This window comes from Urocitellus parryii, chromosome 14 (genome assembly GCF_045843805.1).
Source record: "Urocitellus parryii isolate mUroPar1 chromosome 14, mUroPar1.hap1, whole genome shotgun sequence".
In the NCBI taxonomy this organism is placed as follows: Eukaryota; Metazoa; Chordata; class Mammalia; order Rodentia; family Sciuridae; genus Urocitellus; species Urocitellus parryii.
The window spans coordinates 17985395-18008108 of record NC_135544.1 but is presented as its reverse complement, the minus strand read 5'-3'; the positions used below and the strand labels follow the sequence as shown (position 1 = coordinate 18008108).

The window sequence follows — 22714 nt, the reverse complement described above, 5'->3', positions numbered from 1 at the left end:
TTTCTGTGTTGACTATATTCTTTTCACGTTGATAAACTTTGTCTTCATTATCTGATGTTCTGACTTCTACTTGATCTAGTCTATTTGTAATATTCTCGTTAGAGTTTTTAATCTGGTTTATGGTTTCTTGCATTTCTAGGATTACTGTTTGTTTTTTTTTAAGATCTCTATCTCCTGGTAAAGCTCGTTCTTCGCAGTTTGAATTTGTTTGTTTAGTTCGTTTTCAAAATATACTTTCAATGCTTGGACTTGCTGTCTCATGTCTTCTCTAATATTCTGTTCCATCTGAGTTAGGTATGCCTTGATTTCTTTCCCTGTCCATGTTTCTGATGCTTCTAGGTCCTCCTGTAGATTTAAGTTGTCCTGCATTATCTGTAATCCTTTTTTCCCTTGTTTTTTCATGTTGTTCACGTTACTTTCCAGCTCTGTTTGACTGCTTTGTAACTGCTTTCTCCTATACATTTGTTTTGGCTTTGTATATCTCTGTTGTCTCTCCTTTGTGGTGGGAGATTATGCCTAGAGAAGGGTAAATATTTTTAACATGGATTTTTTTATTAGCATGTGGTTCAGAAATTTCAGCTGCTGCTTTACTGTGTCTACATTATTCTGCAGTAGATGTAGCTATGTGTTCAGGTTCAGTGATGGAGATGTGACCTCAAAATGTTCAGAAAACACATTATTTCAAAAAGATTACTCCTTTTAAAGTCACATAAAATAAAACTGCAATTAAATTGTAATGGCATATCTCTTGCAAAATAGGGATAGGTAAAATACTGATTATAGCTGGAAGAATTGAGTTTTAGTTGACTTTTGGAGGAGTAGTCTTTTAGGCTTTCAATATTTTGCTTCTCTACCCATTAAAAGCTGCATTATGAAAGTTCCCATCTTATAATTGTTAAACACTTAAATAAAAATGTTCTTATGTTGTTTGTTTAAAAGCAGGGTTTGAAAGTTTCTGAAGATGCAACAAAAAACTCTACTTTTCATGATAGCTATCATTCTTTTATTTTCTATTACATTTGCTCACTCAGTAGCTATGTAAGGTTATCAAGTTGATATCAGCTCCCTTTTGATTCTTCATGATAAAACCTGTTACAAACCAAATCTTCACATTAGTTTCTTCCTAGAATAAAAGAAGTATTATTCCTGCAAAAGTTCTAATCATTATCATTATGTTGAAAAAGTAACTACAGTTTGATATTTTGGTACTTGCTATTTTATTCCACTTAAGTCTTATCTCTAGAAAATACTTAACATTAAACATCTGTAAACTAATAATGTTTATTGCTTATGTTCAAGAGTGAAATAATAGGAGCTGGGGTTGTAGCTCAGTGGTAGAATTGTGTTTAGTGAAGCTCTGGGTTCAATCCTCAGCACGCCCCCCCCCCCGAAAAAGCGGATAATATACAGGAATCCCCCTTATCTGTGGGGAATACATTCCAAGACCCATAGTAGATGCTTGAAACCACAGATAGTGCTGGATCATATATATACTGTGGTCTTTCCTATACATGCAGTGTTTACTTTATAAACTAGCCACAGTAAGTGATAAACAGTAATAACTAATAATAGAAATAGAACAGTTATTATAATATATTGTAACAAAAATTATCATGAATGTGGTTTTCTAACTTGTGTTTAGTGATGGGACAGACTAACTTCTTTTTTCATTTTCACAGTTTAAAAGATTTGTTCTTACAGATTTTAGTAGCCCCAGCATTCAAATTTTCTCTATATTGAAAATTTCCCCCTTTTTACTTGAAGCATTTTGTAGCTTCTCTTTAGCATGTCCCACTTACCAGCATCTCTACTCTTGGGACCATTATTAAGTAAAATGAGGGTTATTTGAACGTAAGCATTTGTAATACCATGAAAATTGATCTGATAATCAAGATGACTGCCAAGTGACTAATGAGTAAGTAGTGTATACAGCATGGATATGCAGGACAGAGGCATGATTCATCCCACATAGATGAAAAAGGACAGTGTAAAATTTTATCATACTATTCCTGGCACACAGTTTAACACCCGTGAATTGTTTATTTTTGAAATTGTCTATTTAATATTTCTGACTGTAGTTGACTGCCAGTAACTCAAACCACAGAAATCAAAGCTGCAGATAAGTTGGGACTACTGTAGAATATCTTCATAAGATTTCTCTGTATCTTCTCAAGCCATGGCTAATTTTAATATCTAAAACAACCCAAGATCTAGATGAAAATTCAGGTCTTGTCAATGGAGGTGACCCAAAAGCTGTACTTGAATTGCACTTATCCTGGGGATCAGAAATGTTTCAGATTTCAGATTTTTTTGAATTTAGAAGATTTGTATATATATGCAGTATTTGTGTGTGTGTGTTTGTATTGCGCACGCACACACACACAAATATCTTAGGGTTGGGATCCAGGTCTAGACATGAAAGTGATTTTATATAACATTTTTAGTACACTTGTGTTTTGACTGTGACCTGTCACATAAAGTCGGATGTGGAATTTTCCACTTGGAACATCATAGAGATGCTCACTTTTTCTTTTTTCTTTCTTTTTTTTTTTTTTTTTTTTTTTGTATTTTAGACCATTTTTGATTTTGGATTTTAGACTAGGGATGCTGAGCCTATTTATTAGTTTAATCATTGCTTGAGTGGTATTAATAGCAGTAATCCCTACTGCCATATACATACTCATATACTAGATGGGGCTTAGAAATATTGGATTAACAGATTTACATGTTGATTTTACAGTTATTCTCTCTTATTTTAACCCAGTATAGCATGTGTTACATACATTTCTTAGTATATGTTTTATTATAGAGATTAAGTTTTTTTTAAATTTTTTTTGATGGAAAGATTATTTTAAAAGACCATTCTTTGTGTAGCTTGACTGCAGAGTACCTGAGTTGCATGCATTACTGTGTCTGTTAAACTTCTTGGAAGCAAGCCAGTATGTTATGGTGAGTTTCATATGTAAGCGGTGAGCCACTAAAAGCCTTGCACAGTATTATAACTATTCTGAGAAGAGAAAGCATTTGGAAATCCAGCAGTAAAGCAGCAGCAGCAACAAGCAGCCACAGTGGTAGTAAAGATAGGGCAGGTTCACAGTTAGCATATTTCATAGTGTGAGTCAGTGAGCACACAGCTTCCCTTACTGCTGCCCGAAGGAAGCAAACTAAAACTGTATATTGCAAGATTTTTCTAGTTTCATGTTTATGATGTCAAGTCATGTGATAATACTGTATCATAAGTTGCCAACTTCCTTTACTCTAGAGAAGCTCTTTTGCTGCAGTGCTTTTTTTCTCTTTTTCTTTCTTTTCTTTTTCCTCAAAAGAAAAAAATTTGTGCAATGTATGTTTATGCCTACACCATGCCGAGGCGACACTTACCAGTAAATAATCTCTGTATCCCTGAGGTAAGATATTGTTTCTGCTTTCCCTGCACAGTGCTGCTGCAGCACGGAGCTGATCCAAACATTCGGAACACTGATGGGAAATCAGCTCTGGACCTGGCAGATCCTTCAGCAAAAGCTGTCCTTACAGGTAAGAAAACACCTACCAGGTTATTTTATCTGTAGAACTACTACTAGCTTGATTTCATAAAATCTTCATGCATTGAATTTTTTTATTGATGAAGCTAAACAAATATTTACATCATTATCCATTACTTTATTATTGATTAGATATCTGTCTTGTTAATAATTGTGTTGTCATGCATATAAGCAATAAACTTGTTCTACTTAGAATCATAGCATTAAATCACAATATTATTCACTTGTATTTTAGTCATTCATGGTTTATATCATAATTTTCCTATACCTCTTCTTCTCAGTTATTTCTTTTTAAGACCTTTGCTATTGAGCAGGCAAGGACATTTGTATAACTATAAAAGTAGTTTTGATTGGAAAGACAACCTGCTGCCTTATTACTTGGATCAATAGTAAATAAAATATGCTGCTGCTTCTCGCTTGCCATCCCTTTATATTTTTATCATATATTTTCACTTTTACCATGATAGCCAAGTTATTTTTTAACTGGGGCAATATATTTTACTTTGGATAATGTAAGTAAAATATAGAAATTTATTAAAACAAATGCCAAGAACCAGCAAAGAGGAATGTTAAAATAGAAAGGATCTTTGATATCAACGTAGGAAATAACATTATAACTGATATAATTTTGAGCAACTATTGTTTCATTGATCTTCATTCTCAAAATGCTGCATTGAATCTATTTTTGTTTTTATTTTTAGTATCTGAGTCCTGCTGCCTTTGCCCTCTTTTACTTAACTGACCTTTGTAATTTGGAGCCTCTTTGTCACTGCAGTGCCAATGTTATTGTTTTAGGTTGAGTGAAAGTAAATGACTTTTAACTACCCTTTAAATTTGCCCTGTTTGAAGAAAATAAATCTTTTGTTTTCGTTTAAGTTTTAGAGTACATGCTGTGCATTTTAAACAAGATTCTGAGGTAAATGAAAACATTATATTGAGTAAGCTATGAAAATATATTGAGTTTTGCTTAATTACTGTGCACAGAAGGATAACTTCCCACTATACCAAAATTAATACACTCACTGCTAAATAATAATAATATGATTTTTCTCAGTAAAAGGTTATATGCCTTGGTTGCCAAATCAAGATAACTCATTCTAGAGGAATAAAACTGTTTAAGTCAGTGTAGGTAAGAAAAATAATTAAATATATAGTCTTAAATAATGAAATTAAAATATATAATCTGAGGCCTACATAGATTATCTCTGTAGCCTTTCATTTTCTTCTAACAAAGCCATGAGCAACTATAGTAGCTGTAGAGTGGTCTCCAACCAAAGCAGAAATACAGTTCATAGAAACACAGATACAGTATATTATAAATGCCGAGCAAAACTGTCTCTATATCTCAGTGTCCTCTTTCTGACCTTTTCCTCCTCTCCAGCTCTCAAGGCCTGCCTGTCCATTTGTTAGATTCAGATAATACATCATTGTTTGTAGATCCATTTGTACTTTTTTTAAAGACAAAGTTTAAATATGTTAGTAATAATAAGAAGCTAACTACTGATTTGTAATGGATTTTAAGATTATATCGGGAAAGAGCTCTGACATAATCATTCATGGAAACTGAGTGTTTCTGGAGGACAGATACCATGTTTATTAAAATTGATTTGAAAGCCATCTTTTCTTAAATAGGAAGATATTAAATTCTTGATCATATGATTTTATGAATTATTTTCAAGAATTGCTACTTTTTTTTAAAAAAAGATATACAGCTTTTCAGATATGATTTAATAGAAACAAAGTCTAATAAGAGTATTGTTGGAAATTGTTACCTAGTTCTACTTATATGTTCATGTTATATAATTCAGTGAAGTAATAGTTAGGTGAACCATATTCTAAAATGTTTTCTGTCCACACAGATTCTGTACTAAACAATTCTTTCCAGGGGCATTATGGTGGAGGTACTATTTTCAAACTGAATTTAAAAGATTAAGCATAAGTTTTAAAAAGAAGGGTGGGCTGAGGATGCAGCTCAGTGGTAGAGTACTTGCCTGACATGTGCAGCAAGATGCTGGGTCCCATCCCCAGTACTGCACACAAAAAGAAAGTATGAAAGAACTTTCTTTTCAAAGTAATGTCTTTGAGTTATTAGATATTATTCGAAGTAATTTTTTATTCCAGTTGCAATTGTGGTTTATTGCTGAACTTTTGAGAGGGAAGTTTTAAAGTGTTTTTCTCATTGGGAATTTACTTATTGAAAATTTCTTTCCAACATCCTATCATTTACTACTTGGGTACATTAGCCAAAACTGTGTACAAGGATATATATATTTTTCTTAAAGGAAATTAGCAAGGTGAAAATCTCCTTATAAAACATTTAAAAATACATGATTAATTAATGCTGTCTTATAAAATAAAAAATGCATAGAGTTGTATAAAACTTTATAAAGCACCAGTATGTGCTTCATTTTACAGAGAATAATTGTGTATCACTCAGTTTGTGTTGATGTGTTCAAAACACCTGACAAGAACAAGTTACAGGAGGAAAAGTATATTTTGACTTAGTTTCAGAGATTTAGTCCGTGGTGGGCAGGGTTCAGTTCATTGTACCTTTATTCTGAGGCAGAGCATCATGATGGAAGGGCATGGTAGGGGAGTTTACTGTGCTCATGGGCGCCAGGAAGCAGAAGAAAAGAGTGGTGAAGGGACTACAGAGAAGATGAACCAGTCCAAGGCATGCCCTCAGTGACCCACCTCTTTCAGTCATGCCCCACCTACCTACAGCAACTTTATTCAAACTCAGATGGACTGATTAGGTTGCTTGCAGCTCTCATAATTCAGTTATTTTACCTCTGAATATTCTTGCAATAATACGGGAGCTTTTGGGGAACGTCTCACATCTAAACCATAATAACTGAGACTGATTACATTCTTTGCTGAATTACTGTTTAAGTGGATGATATGTTTAGAAAAAATATTGAGATTTTTTTGAGTTATGTTTTTGTTTCTGATGACTTTGATGTTCTAGGCAATCATTTAAAGGACTTGGAAATAAGCTTTTCAATTAAAGCAAGGATATGAAAAGTCTAAAATGGCCTACGTAAATTTTGTTGAAGAGGTTGTTTGCTGTATTATCATTATTAAAATATTATTAAAATGATTATTATAGATTTTTAAAAGCATATTTGGCCTTTTTCTGGTTATAAAAATACATTGAGAAATTGAGGGAAATAGAAAAAGTGTAAAAAGAAAAAGTTATTTATGATTTATACCACTTAGAGATAACATTTTGGTATACTTTATTTTAAAATTTTTGTGTGTATATGCTTCACACTTTTTTTTCTTTAATCAAATCAGCCTTTTATGTTACATAGTATTACATTAAGTGTACATACATGGATAGTCCCAGGAGACATTAAGTATTCTGCAACATCAGTTTATAATCACTTCATTACTTCTGTGGAGATATTTTAGTTTTTTGAGTGAGTCCCCTTAAAACATTTGATATTGTTTGTGAATTTAGAGTTATTTTATGAATTTCTCCGAAATTGTGCTGCTATATCATGTTCAGTCTGATGGATATCTGTATTCTTGAATGTGAAGTACATGAAGGTTTGGAGAATGAGGCACTTCCCTTTTAAAGAGTGGTACTGCATATGCTATAATGAGAGCCATATTTAAGTTCAAGGTAATTGACAAAAGAGAATGTTCCTTGAACAGGACTGGGAGGGAGGTTTGTTAACCATGAAAAATAATCTTCTGGGGCACAGTAAATAGGATAGAGTGTAATAGTGGGAAGTTGAGTCAGCCAAGGAGGTGAGTGCAGATTAAGACTGAGTTTAGAGGAGGATAGCTGCCCAAAGGAATGTTTATCATTGGCAGGACTAATGATGATTGGGATAAACTGGGTTAGTTTAGATGGTCAAAAAGTTGGCAAGGTAATTGGTCCTAGTAGTTTCTTAGGGGATTGAGAGGAAAAGGAGTTGGGAAGAAAGATATATTTACACTCAGATTGTCTCAACAATAAATAACTTTAACATGGATTCTTTGCACTTCATAGGAAATCCTAATCTATGATTGCTAGGCAGACTCCCAGTCTCTGCAGAAGTAATCAGTGGTGACTCAAGTTTTCAAACAGAGTTGAGGAGTCTGCTGTGTGCCTGCAGAAGCTGGCTTGGTAAATCAACAAAATGTCTGGAGTCTCTTCTTTCTTCTCCCTACTCTACTGCTTTTCAGATAAAGCCAAAATCTTTTGATGATTTGTATCTTGCCTTTCTAGGTTTGACTATTAGGGTTTGCTCAAGTCACAATTAGCAGTCTTTTCCTCAGACTGCATCCAGTGGATTGGTAATTAGGTCTTCTGTTCTTTCAGATTCCTGATGGAACCATTTCTCCCATACTCACTGTGTTAGCTTCATTATTTTTCTTTCATGACAGCAGTAGCTTCATGGGTCTCTGAACCTTGTTCAGTTTTCTTCACCATAGCTGGAATGGTCTTTCTAAAGCTTAAATCAGCTCTATGTTCAGTAAAATCCAAATTCTTTAACCATGACCTAGATGATCTGGTTCCTGTCTTGCATATCTCTGATCTTATATTCTCTTTTGATCTCTACTTCAGCTACAGATGAATGCTTGCTGTCCCTCAAACAGAGGAAGCACATTTCTGTGGCTGGGCTAACATGATGTTTACTGAAGTGAACACTGCTCCAGAACTTCACATGGTTCATCAATTAAATCTCTGCTCTGATACTTTGTGACTCAAGAGATTAGTGTTTGTTCACACTCCTATTAGCTTTTGTTTTCTTGATAGATATATTGATAACAGAAATTGCATTTTTTTTTGTTATTTGTCCCAGTAGAATCATATTTACAAGGGTTTGGCCTTTTGTGTGTCTTTCTCCCTTCTTTGCCCCCAGGATTTGGTAAAATATATAAAATGAAGTAAACAAATGTGTCTCAGGTCTGACTGGTAACTGAGAGTAGCATATCTTCCAAGTTTTACAAATACTGATTATTAATTATTTGACATCTTATGTCATATTACATTATTTATTACATTGTCTATTTTCTACTTTATAAAAATTTGGGTTGTTTTAAATACTGATTAACTGTTAATTTTTTGACATCTCATATCTTATTATATTCTTTATACATAATTTTCTGTTGTCGAAAATTTGTTTTGGATTACTTGTAGTCATATATCGTCTCTTAAACTATGGTGCATTTTTTGAAAGTTTTAATCAGTATAGTGGATGAGGTATGTACTTAGTTTTCTGTCAACAGATTTTGTAGATGGCTCTGTGATTGAGAACATTCCAATTCTGGAAAGATCAAACTGCCTGCATCTGTCAAATCAAATTTCCAGATGTCCAACCAGGGCCTAATTTTTACACCTCTCTTTTGGTTATTGTTAATATGTTCTTAATATACAGTTTTGTAAGCTAGCTGTGCTAAATTGTGGCATATTGCATGTCACATGCATATTTTTCCTGTCAGTATACATGATTAAAAACAGATTTCTCATATTGTTAATCTGAACTTTATGAATTATTCCTGAATTATTATGAAGTCTCATAAGATGTCTTCTAGAAAATAAAGAATAATAATAAATAATAATAATACAGAATAAAAGAGAATACCTTACCTTTTAAGATAAGCTGTGTTTATCCATCTGAGTTTAAGAGAAAGTTATTGTTATATTAAGGTGAATTCCTGACTTTTTAAAAAAAGAATCATCTTTAGTACTGTAATAGTGACAGTTAAAACTAGTTATTGTTGAAAAAAACTGAATACTGCTTTAAAGGTATGCTGAAAATGTTAACCCTTAAGTTTTTAAGAAAATTTTATTATTTATTCTGCTTGTAATTTTGGATATGAATAGGACAATAAATATATATCAATAAGTAAATAAATATAATAAATTTAATTATAAATAAATAAATTTGATAAATAAATAAGTTCATTTATCATAAATAAAATATAAATAAATATATATTAATCAATAAATAAAATATAAATATATATCATAAATGTGGTTGAAACACTTTTGTTGAAACCTTAAATATATAAAAACAATTTAGGAGTGGAATATGAACTAGTCACCTTTTCTTTTTCTTTTTCCTTTTTTTATAGACCAAAATTGATGTAGGGCATATTGATTTAAATTTTAAAAGTATTTATTTGCACAAGGGACAAACAGGTCAAGGGTATCTAAAGATAATCCCTCCCTCCTTCCCTCCCTTCCTTTGCAGGGATTGAACCCAGGGGCATTTAGCTACTGAGTCATATCCCTGTCCCTTTTAAATTTTTTTCTTTGAAGACAGGACCTTGCTAAGTTGCTGAGGCTAGCTTTGAACTTGAGAATCTCCTGCCTCAGCCTCCTGAATTGTTGGGATTACAGGAGTGTGCCACCATGCCCTGCTCAGTTTTTTCTTTCTAGTACCCATTTGTTGAGTAATTTGTGTCAAATTATTTTTTATATTGCTTACGGCAATCTAAATTTTAATAGCTTAAGAAAGCTATATGTCAAATACAATAATAGTAATAAACCTTCTTGAATGCCTCTGTGAGCCAGACACTGTTGTTCTAAGGACATTGATTCTGAAGCTATGAGGTAGGTGTTATCATTGTCCTCACATTTATAGATGAAGATACCAAGTTATACTAGTTTACAGATTCATAGGGGAAATTATTAAATTATAAACTTAAGCATTTTGGCTCCATAGTCAGTGATCTTAGGTATACAGAATTAGGGAAAAAAAAAAATACATATATATATATATATATATATATATATATATATACAGAATTAGTTTTTTTTCTTTCTTTCTAACCTATTTATTCATTTGGAAGGATGTGGTCTGGCATAAAATGAAAATGAAATCAAACTGGTTTATAAACTCACAACTGGAATTCTTTAATATATAATGTTAAAATCTGTTAATATGGTTTTTTTGGTAAAGATTCTTTCAATAAAAGAAAAATTACCTAATAGTACATCATTGCATAATTTTAATAAAATTAATAAATTTGTTAACATTGTAAAGCTTTATAAGTGCTCTTTTGTCTTTGTTCTCATGTCACTTGGCTTCATTTTGACATGTGAAAAAAATCTTTTTAAGATCTACAAGGAAAAGTATAGTATGTAAAATATTTGAGCTAGTCATAGTTAAGAGGCAGCACAAGTAATGTAAATACGCCTTATATGAGTTAGTAATGTATATGTGTATATATATATATCTATATATATAATTATATATAATTTTCTGAATGTCTAATTTTTCTGTTTCAATAACCCTAGCCCTCTAATACTTTAGGCTTTTATAAATCTTTTTGTGTAATTAAAGCCATCAAACTTAATCATTAAGCATAATCTTTCAGCTCATCAAAAATGGCATATTTGTGAAGCATAGTAACTTGTTAGTGTATACCCTGAGAGCAGCTGTCATTTTCCCTAGTAAACTGTAGCAACTGTATAGCATTTTCATTGCAATTTTGATTAAAATTTTAAATATAACCAAACTGCTCTTATTTTAAATGATTTTTTAACATCTATTATAATTTATGGTTTTAAATATGAGGTGTCTCCTAGAAGCTCATGAAACAGTGTTGCAGTGTGCAAGGTGACTAGATTATAAAAATGAATGAATTGGTAGATTGATCCATGTGATGAATTAGTGATTTGAAAGGACTACTATATTGGGTGACAACCTTAAGCAGATAGGGTGTGGCTAGAGAAACTATCACTGGGGGCATGCCTTTGGGAATTATGATTTTTGCCCCTACTTCCTTGTTCTGTTTGTCTGCTTTCTGATTGTCCTGAGCTGAGCAACTTTTCTCTGCCACATCTTACTACCTTGATGTAGTCCCTCACCTGGGGCGCAGACAGTGGAGTAGTTTGACCATGAACTTTGACCTCTAAAACCAGGAGTCCAGAATAAACTTTTCTTCTTTCAGGTTGTTCTTGTCAGGTGTGTTAGTCACAGGATTGAAAAGCTGACTAACATAGTAGTTTTTACTGTTAATATTTGCTTTCTTAAAATAGCACATATAATATTAGAATTCATTAACACTTTGGGATTTAGTGGCTCTAGCTCTCTTTAAAATTTTTAGGAAACTTTTACTTTGACATAATTATAGATTCACATGCATTTTTGGAAGACATAATATAGAGGCTCCAGGTACCTTTTACCTCGTTTTTACAGTAGTAATATCTTGAAAAACTGTAGTATAATATCCCATCCAGGATATCGATATTGCCATAGTCAAGATATAGAACATTTCTGACATAGGAGATATTATTGCTTTTGAGTTTTCCTTTCTTATGATATTTTTATCAAGTTTTGTTATTAGGGTAATATAGGCCCCATAAGAGTTAGGAACTGTCTTCTTAGCTTTTAAAATTTTCCTTAAAGAGATTGTGAAATGTATTATTTCATTCTTAATGTTTGGTAGAATTCACTAGTCAAACCATTTGGGCCTGGTAATGGTGGTATTATTATTACTATTATTGTTGTTGTTATTTGAGCCTGATAACTTTCATCATCATCATTGTTGTTTTAATTTTTTAAGAGTTATGGGACTAATCAGGTCATGATTTCTCCTTGTGTAAGTTTCAGTAGTTTGTTTTTCAAAGAATTGGTAACTTTAATCTAAGTGCTCATATTTTGTGTAGAGTTGTTTGTAGTTTTCCTTTCTTAGGCATTTTGATGTTTGTAGGGTCTATAGTGACAGTTCTTGTTTCTTCTACCCTTTTACTTTCAGACTGTAACTACTGATATTGGTAATTTGTGTTATTTTAGTTTCACCCATCTTTTTTGAAGAAACTTTATTTTAAAAAATATTTTCTGTTTTCAGTGTTATTGATTGCATTTTTAAAATTATTTATTCTGCTTACATTGCTTGTATTATGGCAGCAGGGGTGGGTGGGTTATGTGGTGTGAGCTTAAAAGATTAACCAATTTCCTTCCTGCTTTTCTAATATGCATTTAATGTTATAAATTTTCCTGTAAGCATGCTTTGTACTGTGTCCCACAAATTTGTTATGTTCTAGTTTCATGTTCATTCAGTTCAATATATTTTTCTTTTTAGACTTACTCTTTAATCCATGGACTATTTAGAAATATATTGTTTACATTATAAGTGTTTAGAGATTTTTCTGTTATCTTTCTTTGGTTGTTTTCTAGTTTGATTCTGTTGTGCTTGGAGAACACTGATTTCAGTTCTTTTGCTTTTTGTTGTTATTTTTTGTTTTATGTCTCAAGATGTATCTTTTTGTATGTGTTCTGTGGGTATATGAAAAAAATGTGTTTTTTGATGTCAGAGGATGGATTGTTATAGAAATGAGCATTAGGTCCTATTTGTTAATGATGTTAAGTTCTTATTAACCTTGCTGATTTTCTGTCTAGTTATTCAATCAGTTAAGAAAAAGCATAGTAAAAAATTTTCTCTTCTTTTTATTGATGTATTATAATTATATATAATAGTGGGATTTGTTGTTACAGATTTATACATGTACACTATATAACAGTATAATTTGGTCAGTATCATTAGGGGCAGTGAAATTTCTGATTATAAAATTGCCTCTTTCCTTTAAGTTCCATCAGTTTTTGTTTCAGATATTTTGTAGCTTTGTTGCTTGGTACATACACATTTAGAATTACTATACTTTCTTCTTGAATTATCCCTTATATAAAGACTATCTCTCGGTAATTTTCTTTGCTCTAAATTGAACTTTATTTGATAATGGCATAGCCTCTCCTGCTTTTTAAATTGATGTTTGCATGACATATATTTTTATATATTTCTACCCTTTTACTTTCAGGATGTAAATATCATTATATTGGAACTGAGTTTCTTTTATATAGAATGGAATGTTTTTTCATCTGTGTTGCCAATTTTGGTTTTTAGACCCTGTGAGATCTGTGGCATTTTTCTGACCTCCAGCACTGAAAAATAATTAATTTGTGTTTGTTTTGTTTTAAATTATTATGTTTTGATAGTTTGTTACAGTAGTGGTTTCCTATTGGTTGTCTTTTTCATTCAGTTTGAGGTCTTTCTGCTTCTTGGTATGACGATTGACTTTTCTATTAACACTGGACATTTTGCTTACGAGACTAGGTTTTATTTAAACCTGTCTGGCTTAATTTTAGCTGGTTTAATTTTACACTACTGGGCCTGGGATTGTAGGTCACCCGTAGAGCCTCGCCTCGCACATGCAAGGCCCTAGGTTTAATCCTCAGCACCACGTAAAAATAAATGAATGAATGAATGAATGAATGAATGAATGAATAAATAGTATTGTGTCCAACTACAACTAAAAAATAAATATTAAAAAAATAATCTGATACTACTGTGGCAAGAGAGCTATATGGTTTGGGAATACTGCCTCCTTACAGTCAGTTTTGAGTAGAAGTCTAGGTTCCCTACTTGGTCACTTTTGACATCCAAGAGGGAGGTTCTCATTACTCTTGGTACAGGTGGGATTTCTGTCTCCTACTAGGCCTCCTGTGCTTCCTTCCTTTTATCCATTTGTCCTCTACTGATACCATGCTGTTAGTTTTTTGTTGTTATTGTTGCTCTGACAAAACATCTGGGAAAAATAACATAAAGGAGGAGAGAGAGAAAAAAAAAAGTAGAGAGAGGGGAAGAAAAAGAAGGCATGGTCCTGTGACCTGCTTCCTTCAGCTAGGCCCCACCTTCTGTAGTTTCCACCACTTCCCAATAATGCCATCAGTTATGAACACATCATGATTAGGGATCAAGCCTTCAATACAGTAGCTTTCGGGGGACTTACAGATCCAAATCATTGAGGTGAGGGCCTCATTTCTATTAAACTAGTGAAAGTCTTGATTCTCAACTAAGTCCCCTCTGACACCACCCTAGTGAGAGTATGTAGGGGCATGTTGCTGTTGCCAGGTTGGAGTGCAAGTCCATGGTCCCCATTTGATCTCCATTGACACTGTGGGGAGGGGGACTAATTATTACCTGTCCCCTGATTTCTCATTAAAACCTGGTGAGATTGCCTATCTAGGCTCATCATTAGGTCTTTTAGACATGGGTGAGGATGGGCTACATATTTGGGGAGGGTTGGTATGTATATTACTTAGCTGGAGTAGAGGGGATATTATGTAATGACTTTGTGGTTTGGCAGACTTTATTTTTCGTCCTTCTTTAATTAGAGAGTTGGATTTTTGGAGTTCTTTTTTCTCTATGGTGGTTGACATTTCTGAATTGCCAGTTTCTTTCTCTCTTAGGTTTGAGATATATGGGGCAGAAAGAACTTGAGAACTGAGCACCATATGGTTTCCTGGGTACTGAGATCCCTAGTTGATCTGGCTTCTTATCTCTGCCTTTGAGAATCCTTTTATATTTATCTTGCATATAATGTCCAGATTTTTTAGATGTTATCTAGTTGAAGGAATGGGAAAAGTATGTCTACTGTGTTTTCCCAGAATTTTTGAAATTATTTTTAATCAGTCATTAGTCTTTAGGACACTGTGAGAGGTTTTAAGTATTCTGGAAAACTGCATGAACAATAGGTATTTTTTGGTGTAGCTATTTTCCATATCTACCTGACAATTAGAATATTAGATTTAAGGAACTCTGTAACACGAAGGGATAATATTGGAATCTGGGTAGTGGTTATATATTAGTAAAAGAACACAACTCTTGAATGCTTTTTTAAAAAAATAAACATATTTTTAGTTGTAGATGGACACAATATCTTTATTTATTTTTATGTGGTGCTGAGGTTTGAACCCAGTGCTTTAGCTTTTAAAAGCTAAAATTATGATTTTAGCATTTTACAGTTAAATGATTAAGAGTGACTAAAAATGGAAGTTGTCAACAGCCAGCTGCTTTATCATTGGTAACTGAGGGAGAAGCCCATAGTCTTCCTTTTTATTATCTTCTTTCTCTGCCATTTATTAATTCCATTTTCTCTTTGGCTCAATTCTAAGACTGAAATAGCCCAGCAGCGAGTATTTTCCTAGTTTATCTAATTTAGCAGAATTATTTTTCAAAAACTTTAAAAAAGTCAACATATGGTATAAGGTTATTATCATCTTTAAAAAAATGAGCTGTTACTGTGTGGTGGAATTAAGAGAATAATAATTTAGGATTAAGGAGGCACCATAATTAAAGTAACTAGATTACTGTTGGCAAATTTACTAATGGAATTTTTACAGAATACCATATTTTCCTGCTGTACTTCAGCTTTGGTGTACACGATATTGGTGGCCCTGTATTATCTTCTTTTTTTTTTCCTTAAAGAGAATTTTTAATATTTATTTTTCAGTTTTCGGCGGACACAACATCTTTGTTTGTATGTGGTGCTGAGGATCGAACCCGGGTCGCACGCATGCCAGGCGAGCGCGCTACCGCTTGAGCCACATCCCCAGCCCTGTATTATGTTCTTAATTCATGTGGCTGAGAAACTGGAACAGGATATGATGCAAAAGATATGTTGACCTAAAAATCAAGAAGCTCCTTCAAACACACAACTACTTTTATGCTTGATATTTCTAGGCAGAAGTGTCCTTAAACTTGCATTTAATATCTTCCAGCGTGCAGTTTAAGCAGATGCCAATGAGAAATGCGCTAGCTGGTTGTAAAAGGCTAACCAAATTATCTCTTTTTGCTTAGGGAGCCATTTAGAGATGCTTTGAAATAGGAAGGAGGGTTATTGGGGACCTTAAGACACCTTTATTCTGCTATGCAGAGAAGACATCACTAGTAGCAAGTTTATAGCTAAAAAGGGTAGTAATTAAATTGTTAGGAGAAAAGGCAAAAAGTGAGTTAAAAGGGAAATGTTTGTGTCTCTCTCACTATACTAGTAACTGTTAGGTTCCATATGAAAACTAATTTAGACTTAGGCTAGCATTTCTTGAGCATTGACTTTATTCTAGGCATTGTGCTACGTGTGTTACCAGACTGCAAGAAAAAATCTTTTTTGTGAAGGTTTCTGAGTTTTGGATGTTAGTTTGGAAAGGGCTTATCACGGTTTTCATAAAATTACCTTATCAAGTGTTTTTATGGTTTCATGTTTTACATTTGATTATCTTGTCCATCAGAAATGTATTTTGGCAGAAAATTGCATCCCTATACTTTATTTTAAAATTTTTTTCAGTGGTTATCCATTTATTGAATATTTGTCAACCTTTTTTTAAAATTTCACTTTGATTACTTTTTACTTAAGAAACTTCTATACTTGTTCTAGAATAGGTTATGTTATATTCTGTTCTATTCCATTGACCTATTAATACTGTTACCAGATCCATATTTTAATAATTTCATTATAAGTTTCTATATTCAAAGGACAGTTTTTCCCCCTTCCCCCCCCTTATGTCATGGATTCATAGTAGCCAGAAAAATCTTTAAAATCATAAACTGGTTTTTTAAATTTACCTTCTTAAAAATTGCTTTCCTTATACCACAGTTCAAATTTTTTATCTGGCCCCTGTCTACTTGTCTGACTGTATTGTTTAACAGTTTTCTGTTGCTTTAACCTCCTTTCTGTTATTCAAATTGGTTTGTCTTGGGTTCTTTGCCTACCTCTTCTGTTCTTCCCTTAAAGTGCTGTTTCCTTTGTTTGAAATGCTTTTCCCTCAGATTTTCACTTAACTACTTTCTCTTGTCAGAACTATCTCTACCTCAACCTTTTACTGATTTCTCATATATCCTAGTATCAAATATTGTTGCCTTTACATAACTTACCTATCAATGTCTGCAGTGATTTCATTTACTTTCTCTCTCTCTCTTATTCGTAGCCTGATTCACGCTTCTGTCTTCCAGTAGTAGCTTCTTGAGAAGTGGGATTTTCTTTCTTTTTCATTGTTAGGTTCTAAGCACTCAATAAATATTTGTAAAATGGATAGATACACTGAAACTGGGTTATTATAATAACATTAGCATGACAAATTTAAAATACAATAGCAATATGAAAAGAAGAAATGATATATCAGGCAGGCAAAGTGGAGTTGACAGTAAGATTTGGAAAGGGACCTTTGATAAGTCATCTGCTCTGTTGTTTGGTTGGTTCATTTGTTTGTTTGTTAAAATCTGGATGGTTCCGTTGTCCCCAAATCTGAAAGTTTCACTTTCAGCTGCTGTTTTTATAAACTAGCCATTAATTAGATTATTATATATATAAAAAAATACCTTCGCATTAAGGGGGGTGGCACCCTTTGTGTATAAATTCACCTGTGTAAAGTTTCCTGTCATAGTATGTGATGTTTGGCCTGAACTAGGATGTAAACAGTGGCCTTTGTTACTGAAGAAAAATTGCAGTTAATAAATCTGTTCTGTACAGACTATATTCAGAATTGTTTTCATTGGGCTTCTACAGTCTAGAAAGAATTATAATTCTCCATGAAGAAATAACAATGAAGTAAGAGATTTTAAAATCTGTCAATTGTTTTTTGATTGCTTTAGATACACTCTCAGAAAAACTATTTTATCCAGAAAAACTTTACAGTAAGTATCTAATGTGTAAAATCTCCTTTTTACTTTATTACTTTTCTCCTTGATGAAACAGTATAGACAATTCTGGAGACAGAGGCAGAAGGATTACAAGTTTAAAACCATCAATTTAGCCGGACCCAGTCTCAAAAAAAAAAAAAAAAAAAAAAAGGCAAAAAGGCCCATGTGGCCCAGTGATTAAGCACCTCTGGTTCAATCCCAGTACTAGAAAAGAAACAGTATGGACATCCTCATGAGCTTTTCTAAAATTATTCTTTATTTATATAAGACCATTACTAATTTGATCTTACAATGATGTAAAACAAAATCTGACATGGTTGGTTGATTTGAAAAAAGTGACATTTTGAAGAACTTTCAACATGAATCTAGTTGTAGAATCATTTATAGTTATCATGAAATGGCATCTGAAATGGGCAGTGATGCATGCATCAATGGTTTTCTTGTTTACAAACCTTATAAAGAAAGAAGAAAATATTATCTTGTATCTTTGAAAGGAATCAAAATTACTAAAGTCTTCAACAAATCTTTAGGTAGCTCATTTGTGGTTATTTTTACTATCCCCAGAAAACTTAATGATATTAAAGGCTGAAACTTGTCATTTGATAAGTAGAAAGATGCCAGACTTATTGTATTCAATTGTAGTCAATTATAGATTATACTCTGTAAATCAAATTTGACTGCTGTTTTTGTTTCAAATTTGTATTTTAACTCTCTGAATAATATAGTTGATCTATTTGAATTGCAGTTGATCTATTAGAATTGTATGAGTGAAATGTCATTGCTGATATCAGCGGGCTATTCCCTACTGCTGTTTTCCCCCATTTCCACTCCTAATATTGGTGATTCAACCCAAGGGCACTATATCACAGAACTCACTGTTAACCACCCCCCCCTTTTCTTAGAGATATGGTTTCAATAGTTATTAGGTCCTCACTAACTTGCTAAGACTGGCTTCAACTTGCAGTCCTCCCTCAGCCTCCTGAATCACTGGGATTACAGGCATGTACCACCACAACTGGCAGTTTACCCCAAAAATTTTTATTGACTTTATTTTGAAAATTCTAACTTATAGAAAGTTTAAAAAAAATGAAATGAGTACCTGTGAACACTTGTAAAGATTCACCATTTTCTGGATTGTTTTATATCTATTTTCTCTTCTTTCCTTTACTGAACAGTTTATAATTTACAGACATTGTGATGCTTCATGTACTTTAGCATGTAGTATCTCCTAAGAACAGGAGTATTAGCCTATATAACTGAAATAAAATTATCACACTTGGGAAATTAATCATTAATACAATACTACCTAATATATAATTGATCTTTCCACTGTCTTATAAAAGTATTTCTTGGCCTTTGACTTTTTCCATCAATATGAGGTAGCTCACTTTTTTTTTTAACAGATTTCAAGCTCCTTAAATCCTTTCATGTACACTTAAAAATAGTCATATCGTTTCATTTCTATCTAAGCTGTCATCTCTTTTCTACACTTGCTCTTACTAACTACTGGAACATTCCTTCCCCACAAAAAAGTCTTTTATTTTGGTTTAATGATATTACTGTGGTCTCTCTTGTTCCTTACAGAGATAGTTGGCTGCAGGTAATAATTATGGGATGCTTCATTATTACTTATATTAGGTGCTTAAGAAATATATTATGAAGTTGTTTTAAAAGTTATTTAAAGCTTTTTGATTTCCCTCCCAAAAATGTGCTACTAACAATGTTTGATTTTCAACTATAGTATTTATAAGTAGTAGTTTACCCATTATTTGTAATTACAAAATATTGGAGCCATATATAAAATAATTAGTTGGGTTAGAGCAATAACTCAGTGATAGAACGCTTGCCTAGTATGATCGAGGTTCGGGATCCCCAGAACCATGATAAATTAAGTGAGTGAATGAATGAATTTCTGTTTGAACTGCTGAGGGACTATTTTCTAATATATTTTTTTTGTGAAACAACATATGAAGAATTGTTTATATATATGTGTATATATATGTTCATGTGCTTTATAACCTATCATGCAAGAAACTATGTTGTTAATTAGCCTCTAAGGAAGTCCCCAGTCACCCTGTATCCTAGTATTCACAAACCTTTATGTACTCTCCTCCACACTGTACATGGGTTATTTTGTATGACCAGATAGCATACAGCAGAGTTCATAATGTGCCATGTCTGATGTGGACACTTGATCCCGAGGAAGCAAACTGCCATGTTGTGAGCTGCCCTGTAGAGAAGCCCATGTGGAGAGGTTTTGAAGCTTCTGGCCAACGTAGAAACTTTTGGCCAATGAGAAACAGGACTGCCAAAAACCATCCTCAGCTGCCAGGGGGTTGCAGGGTGGGGGATAGTTCTACTACAGAAAAGACTCTAGGAGCAATGAAATCCCATAGAAATGAAGCACAACTACTTCTTGGATCTTAGTTTCTGTATGCTATTAAAAGGTACCAGAACTCTGGGGGAAGAGGGGAGATAATTTCAGGGGTAGGACAGGAAAGGTATCAGATGAACCTGGAACATCATGTTCTAAAAAGTAGGCAAATACTCACAAAACAATGGAGTCATGCCATAAGAACACAGGAGCCATCTTGAAACGGCTGGGACAGTTTGACTATCAAAGAATGGGATTTAAATCCCTTGGGGTAAAATAGATGTTTTAATATAATGATAATAAATAAATGTATGAATGAAAGAAAAATGAAAGGGGAGAGGCTCTTTCTTATTGTAGAACACCCACCAGTCAATATGGAGAAATAACCATTTGTAGCCATTATAGTAAAGACTGGTTACAATAAGAAATATTGGTGGGTACTAAATCTCAGAGGCCACATTTGATTCGCAGCAGTATATTTGCATGGTGCTCAGCATGGTTTGTCCGTAAATTTATTATCGCATAGGAAAACCAGTAAATTCTACAGTGGAGCAATCTGACAGTATTTTATTGAATATTAAAGATTAATATCACCAATGACAGTCAAAATATCCTGGGTGGTGACAGATATAATACCTAAGAAGATACTATAAGGAAATGTGTTTTTAGGATACAGGCAAGAGAAATGAAGTATTTATTGCAGCATATTCCAACCTTGTTAATAAAATGTATGTGTATATATATGGGATGGAGAAAATGATAGGTTATAAAGCACATGAACAAAATAATGAAAATGGGTGAATCTGGGCAAAAGATATACAGGAATCCTCTGTACTAATTTTGTGAATTTTTTTGAATTTTTTTTCTTTTTTTGAAATTATTTCCAATAAAAAGTTTGTACAAGTTATCATTAGGGAAAAAAAAGAAAGGCAAGGGACCCAGTTTGGTTAATAAATTATGTGCTGTACTAGTTTTCTACTTTTAACAATGATTCTTTTTGAACTATTTATATTTAGGAAAAGCTCAATCTTGTTTTCTTTTTCTTTATATTTTACTTCTAAATTCATTGATGGTCTTTTCTATTATTGTTTTGAAATTAAAATATTGTTTATTTTATATGAATGATAAAGTTCCCTTATCTTATTTTAGAGCTCAACAATTTATGGTCCTTATGAAAATTGTTAACTCTGCTTGCCTTTTATCTACTGTTCTGAAGAAACCTATTACGTGTTAAATTTGTCTTTTTTTTTTTTTTTTTGTGTGTGTGTGTGTGTGTGTGTGCGCGCTACTGGGATTGAACCCATAGCCTTGTGCAAGCACTCTACCAACTGAGCGAGATTTTCAGCCCTACTCCATTTTGTTTTGAAGCGAATGCTACCTGTACATTTTAGTCTGGTCTTTTTCACAAGATCACAATGGATTCAGTATTTCTTGTTGGATGAGAATACACTCACCTCATTCTTTGAGGATACCTTATCTTAGTTAGACACAAAATAGGTGCTCAGTAGTTTCCAGAAAGCTTTTTAACCAATTAGCTGTCTTAGCATTGTGCATATGACTGTGGTATGTGGGTGAACAATGTTTTCTAGGTGAAAATGATCCTACTTAAAATATCAATAATTTAGAGTGTCTTAATCTTATACATTTTATTGTTAGTCTCTGACAGTTCTGGAATTGCTAGATTTTTTTTGATGTTTTTTTTGATGTGGGCAATGGAAGTAGTCTGAATTGGTAGCCTGACTGGACGTGGAGGAATACAGTGAATCATGTGCTTAATTATTTTTCAGTGTTAAATTCATAATTATCTAACATGACTTATTTTATATATGAGGATTACTTTCAGCAGAAGAATAATTTAGGAAAATAATTAGAAAATCAGTTCTAGATAAGAAAGCTTTGCAATATAAACTATTGATATGTAGATTACCAGAACTTTGTCTTCTTCCATTTGATGATATTGCTCTTCTTTCTGAAGAATAGTAATGTTCTGCATACCAATTTTTTTGTTTATGTTCTTTCTCTCTGGTTTTATCTTTGTGGAGGAAAATTTATTGTTCTTTATTATTCTGGTTATATGTATTTGGCTTCAATATTTGGAAATGGGCCCCAGGTGAGTAAAAAAGAACCTTTTTTCCTACTGATGTCCTAATCTTTCCATATGTTGTTTTCTATTATTCTATTACCCTCCACTGCACTGAGAATGAATGATGTATTGCTTATGACAGGACATAAAAATGACTCTTGTTTTTAAGAAGTTATGAGAATGACAGGGGCAGTTACAGACAGACATGGGTGAGTTATCCCTTCTCCAGAAAAGCAACAAATTTTGTGAACTAGTTTGCAAAGCAAGTTTTCTTTTCATTTGAAAACACTAATAAGC

The 22714-nt window shown here is 32.9% G+C and overlaps 1 protein-coding gene across 3 annotated transcripts in view; it reads left to right on the top strand.

Annotated features, from left to right (window-relative positions):
• The window catches only part of Tnks (tankyrase), a 202420-nt gene that overhangs the window by 61665 nt on the left and 118041 nt on the right, over positions 1-22714 (top strand). For all 3 annotated transcript variants that reach the window (XM_026402901.2, XM_026402900.2, XM_026402898.2), the window contains exon 3: positions 3436-3531. In XM_026402901.2, the coding sequence (XP_026258686.2) occupies positions 3436-3531 (96 nt within the window). The remainder of the gene's footprint in view (positions 1-3435; positions 3532-22714) is intronic.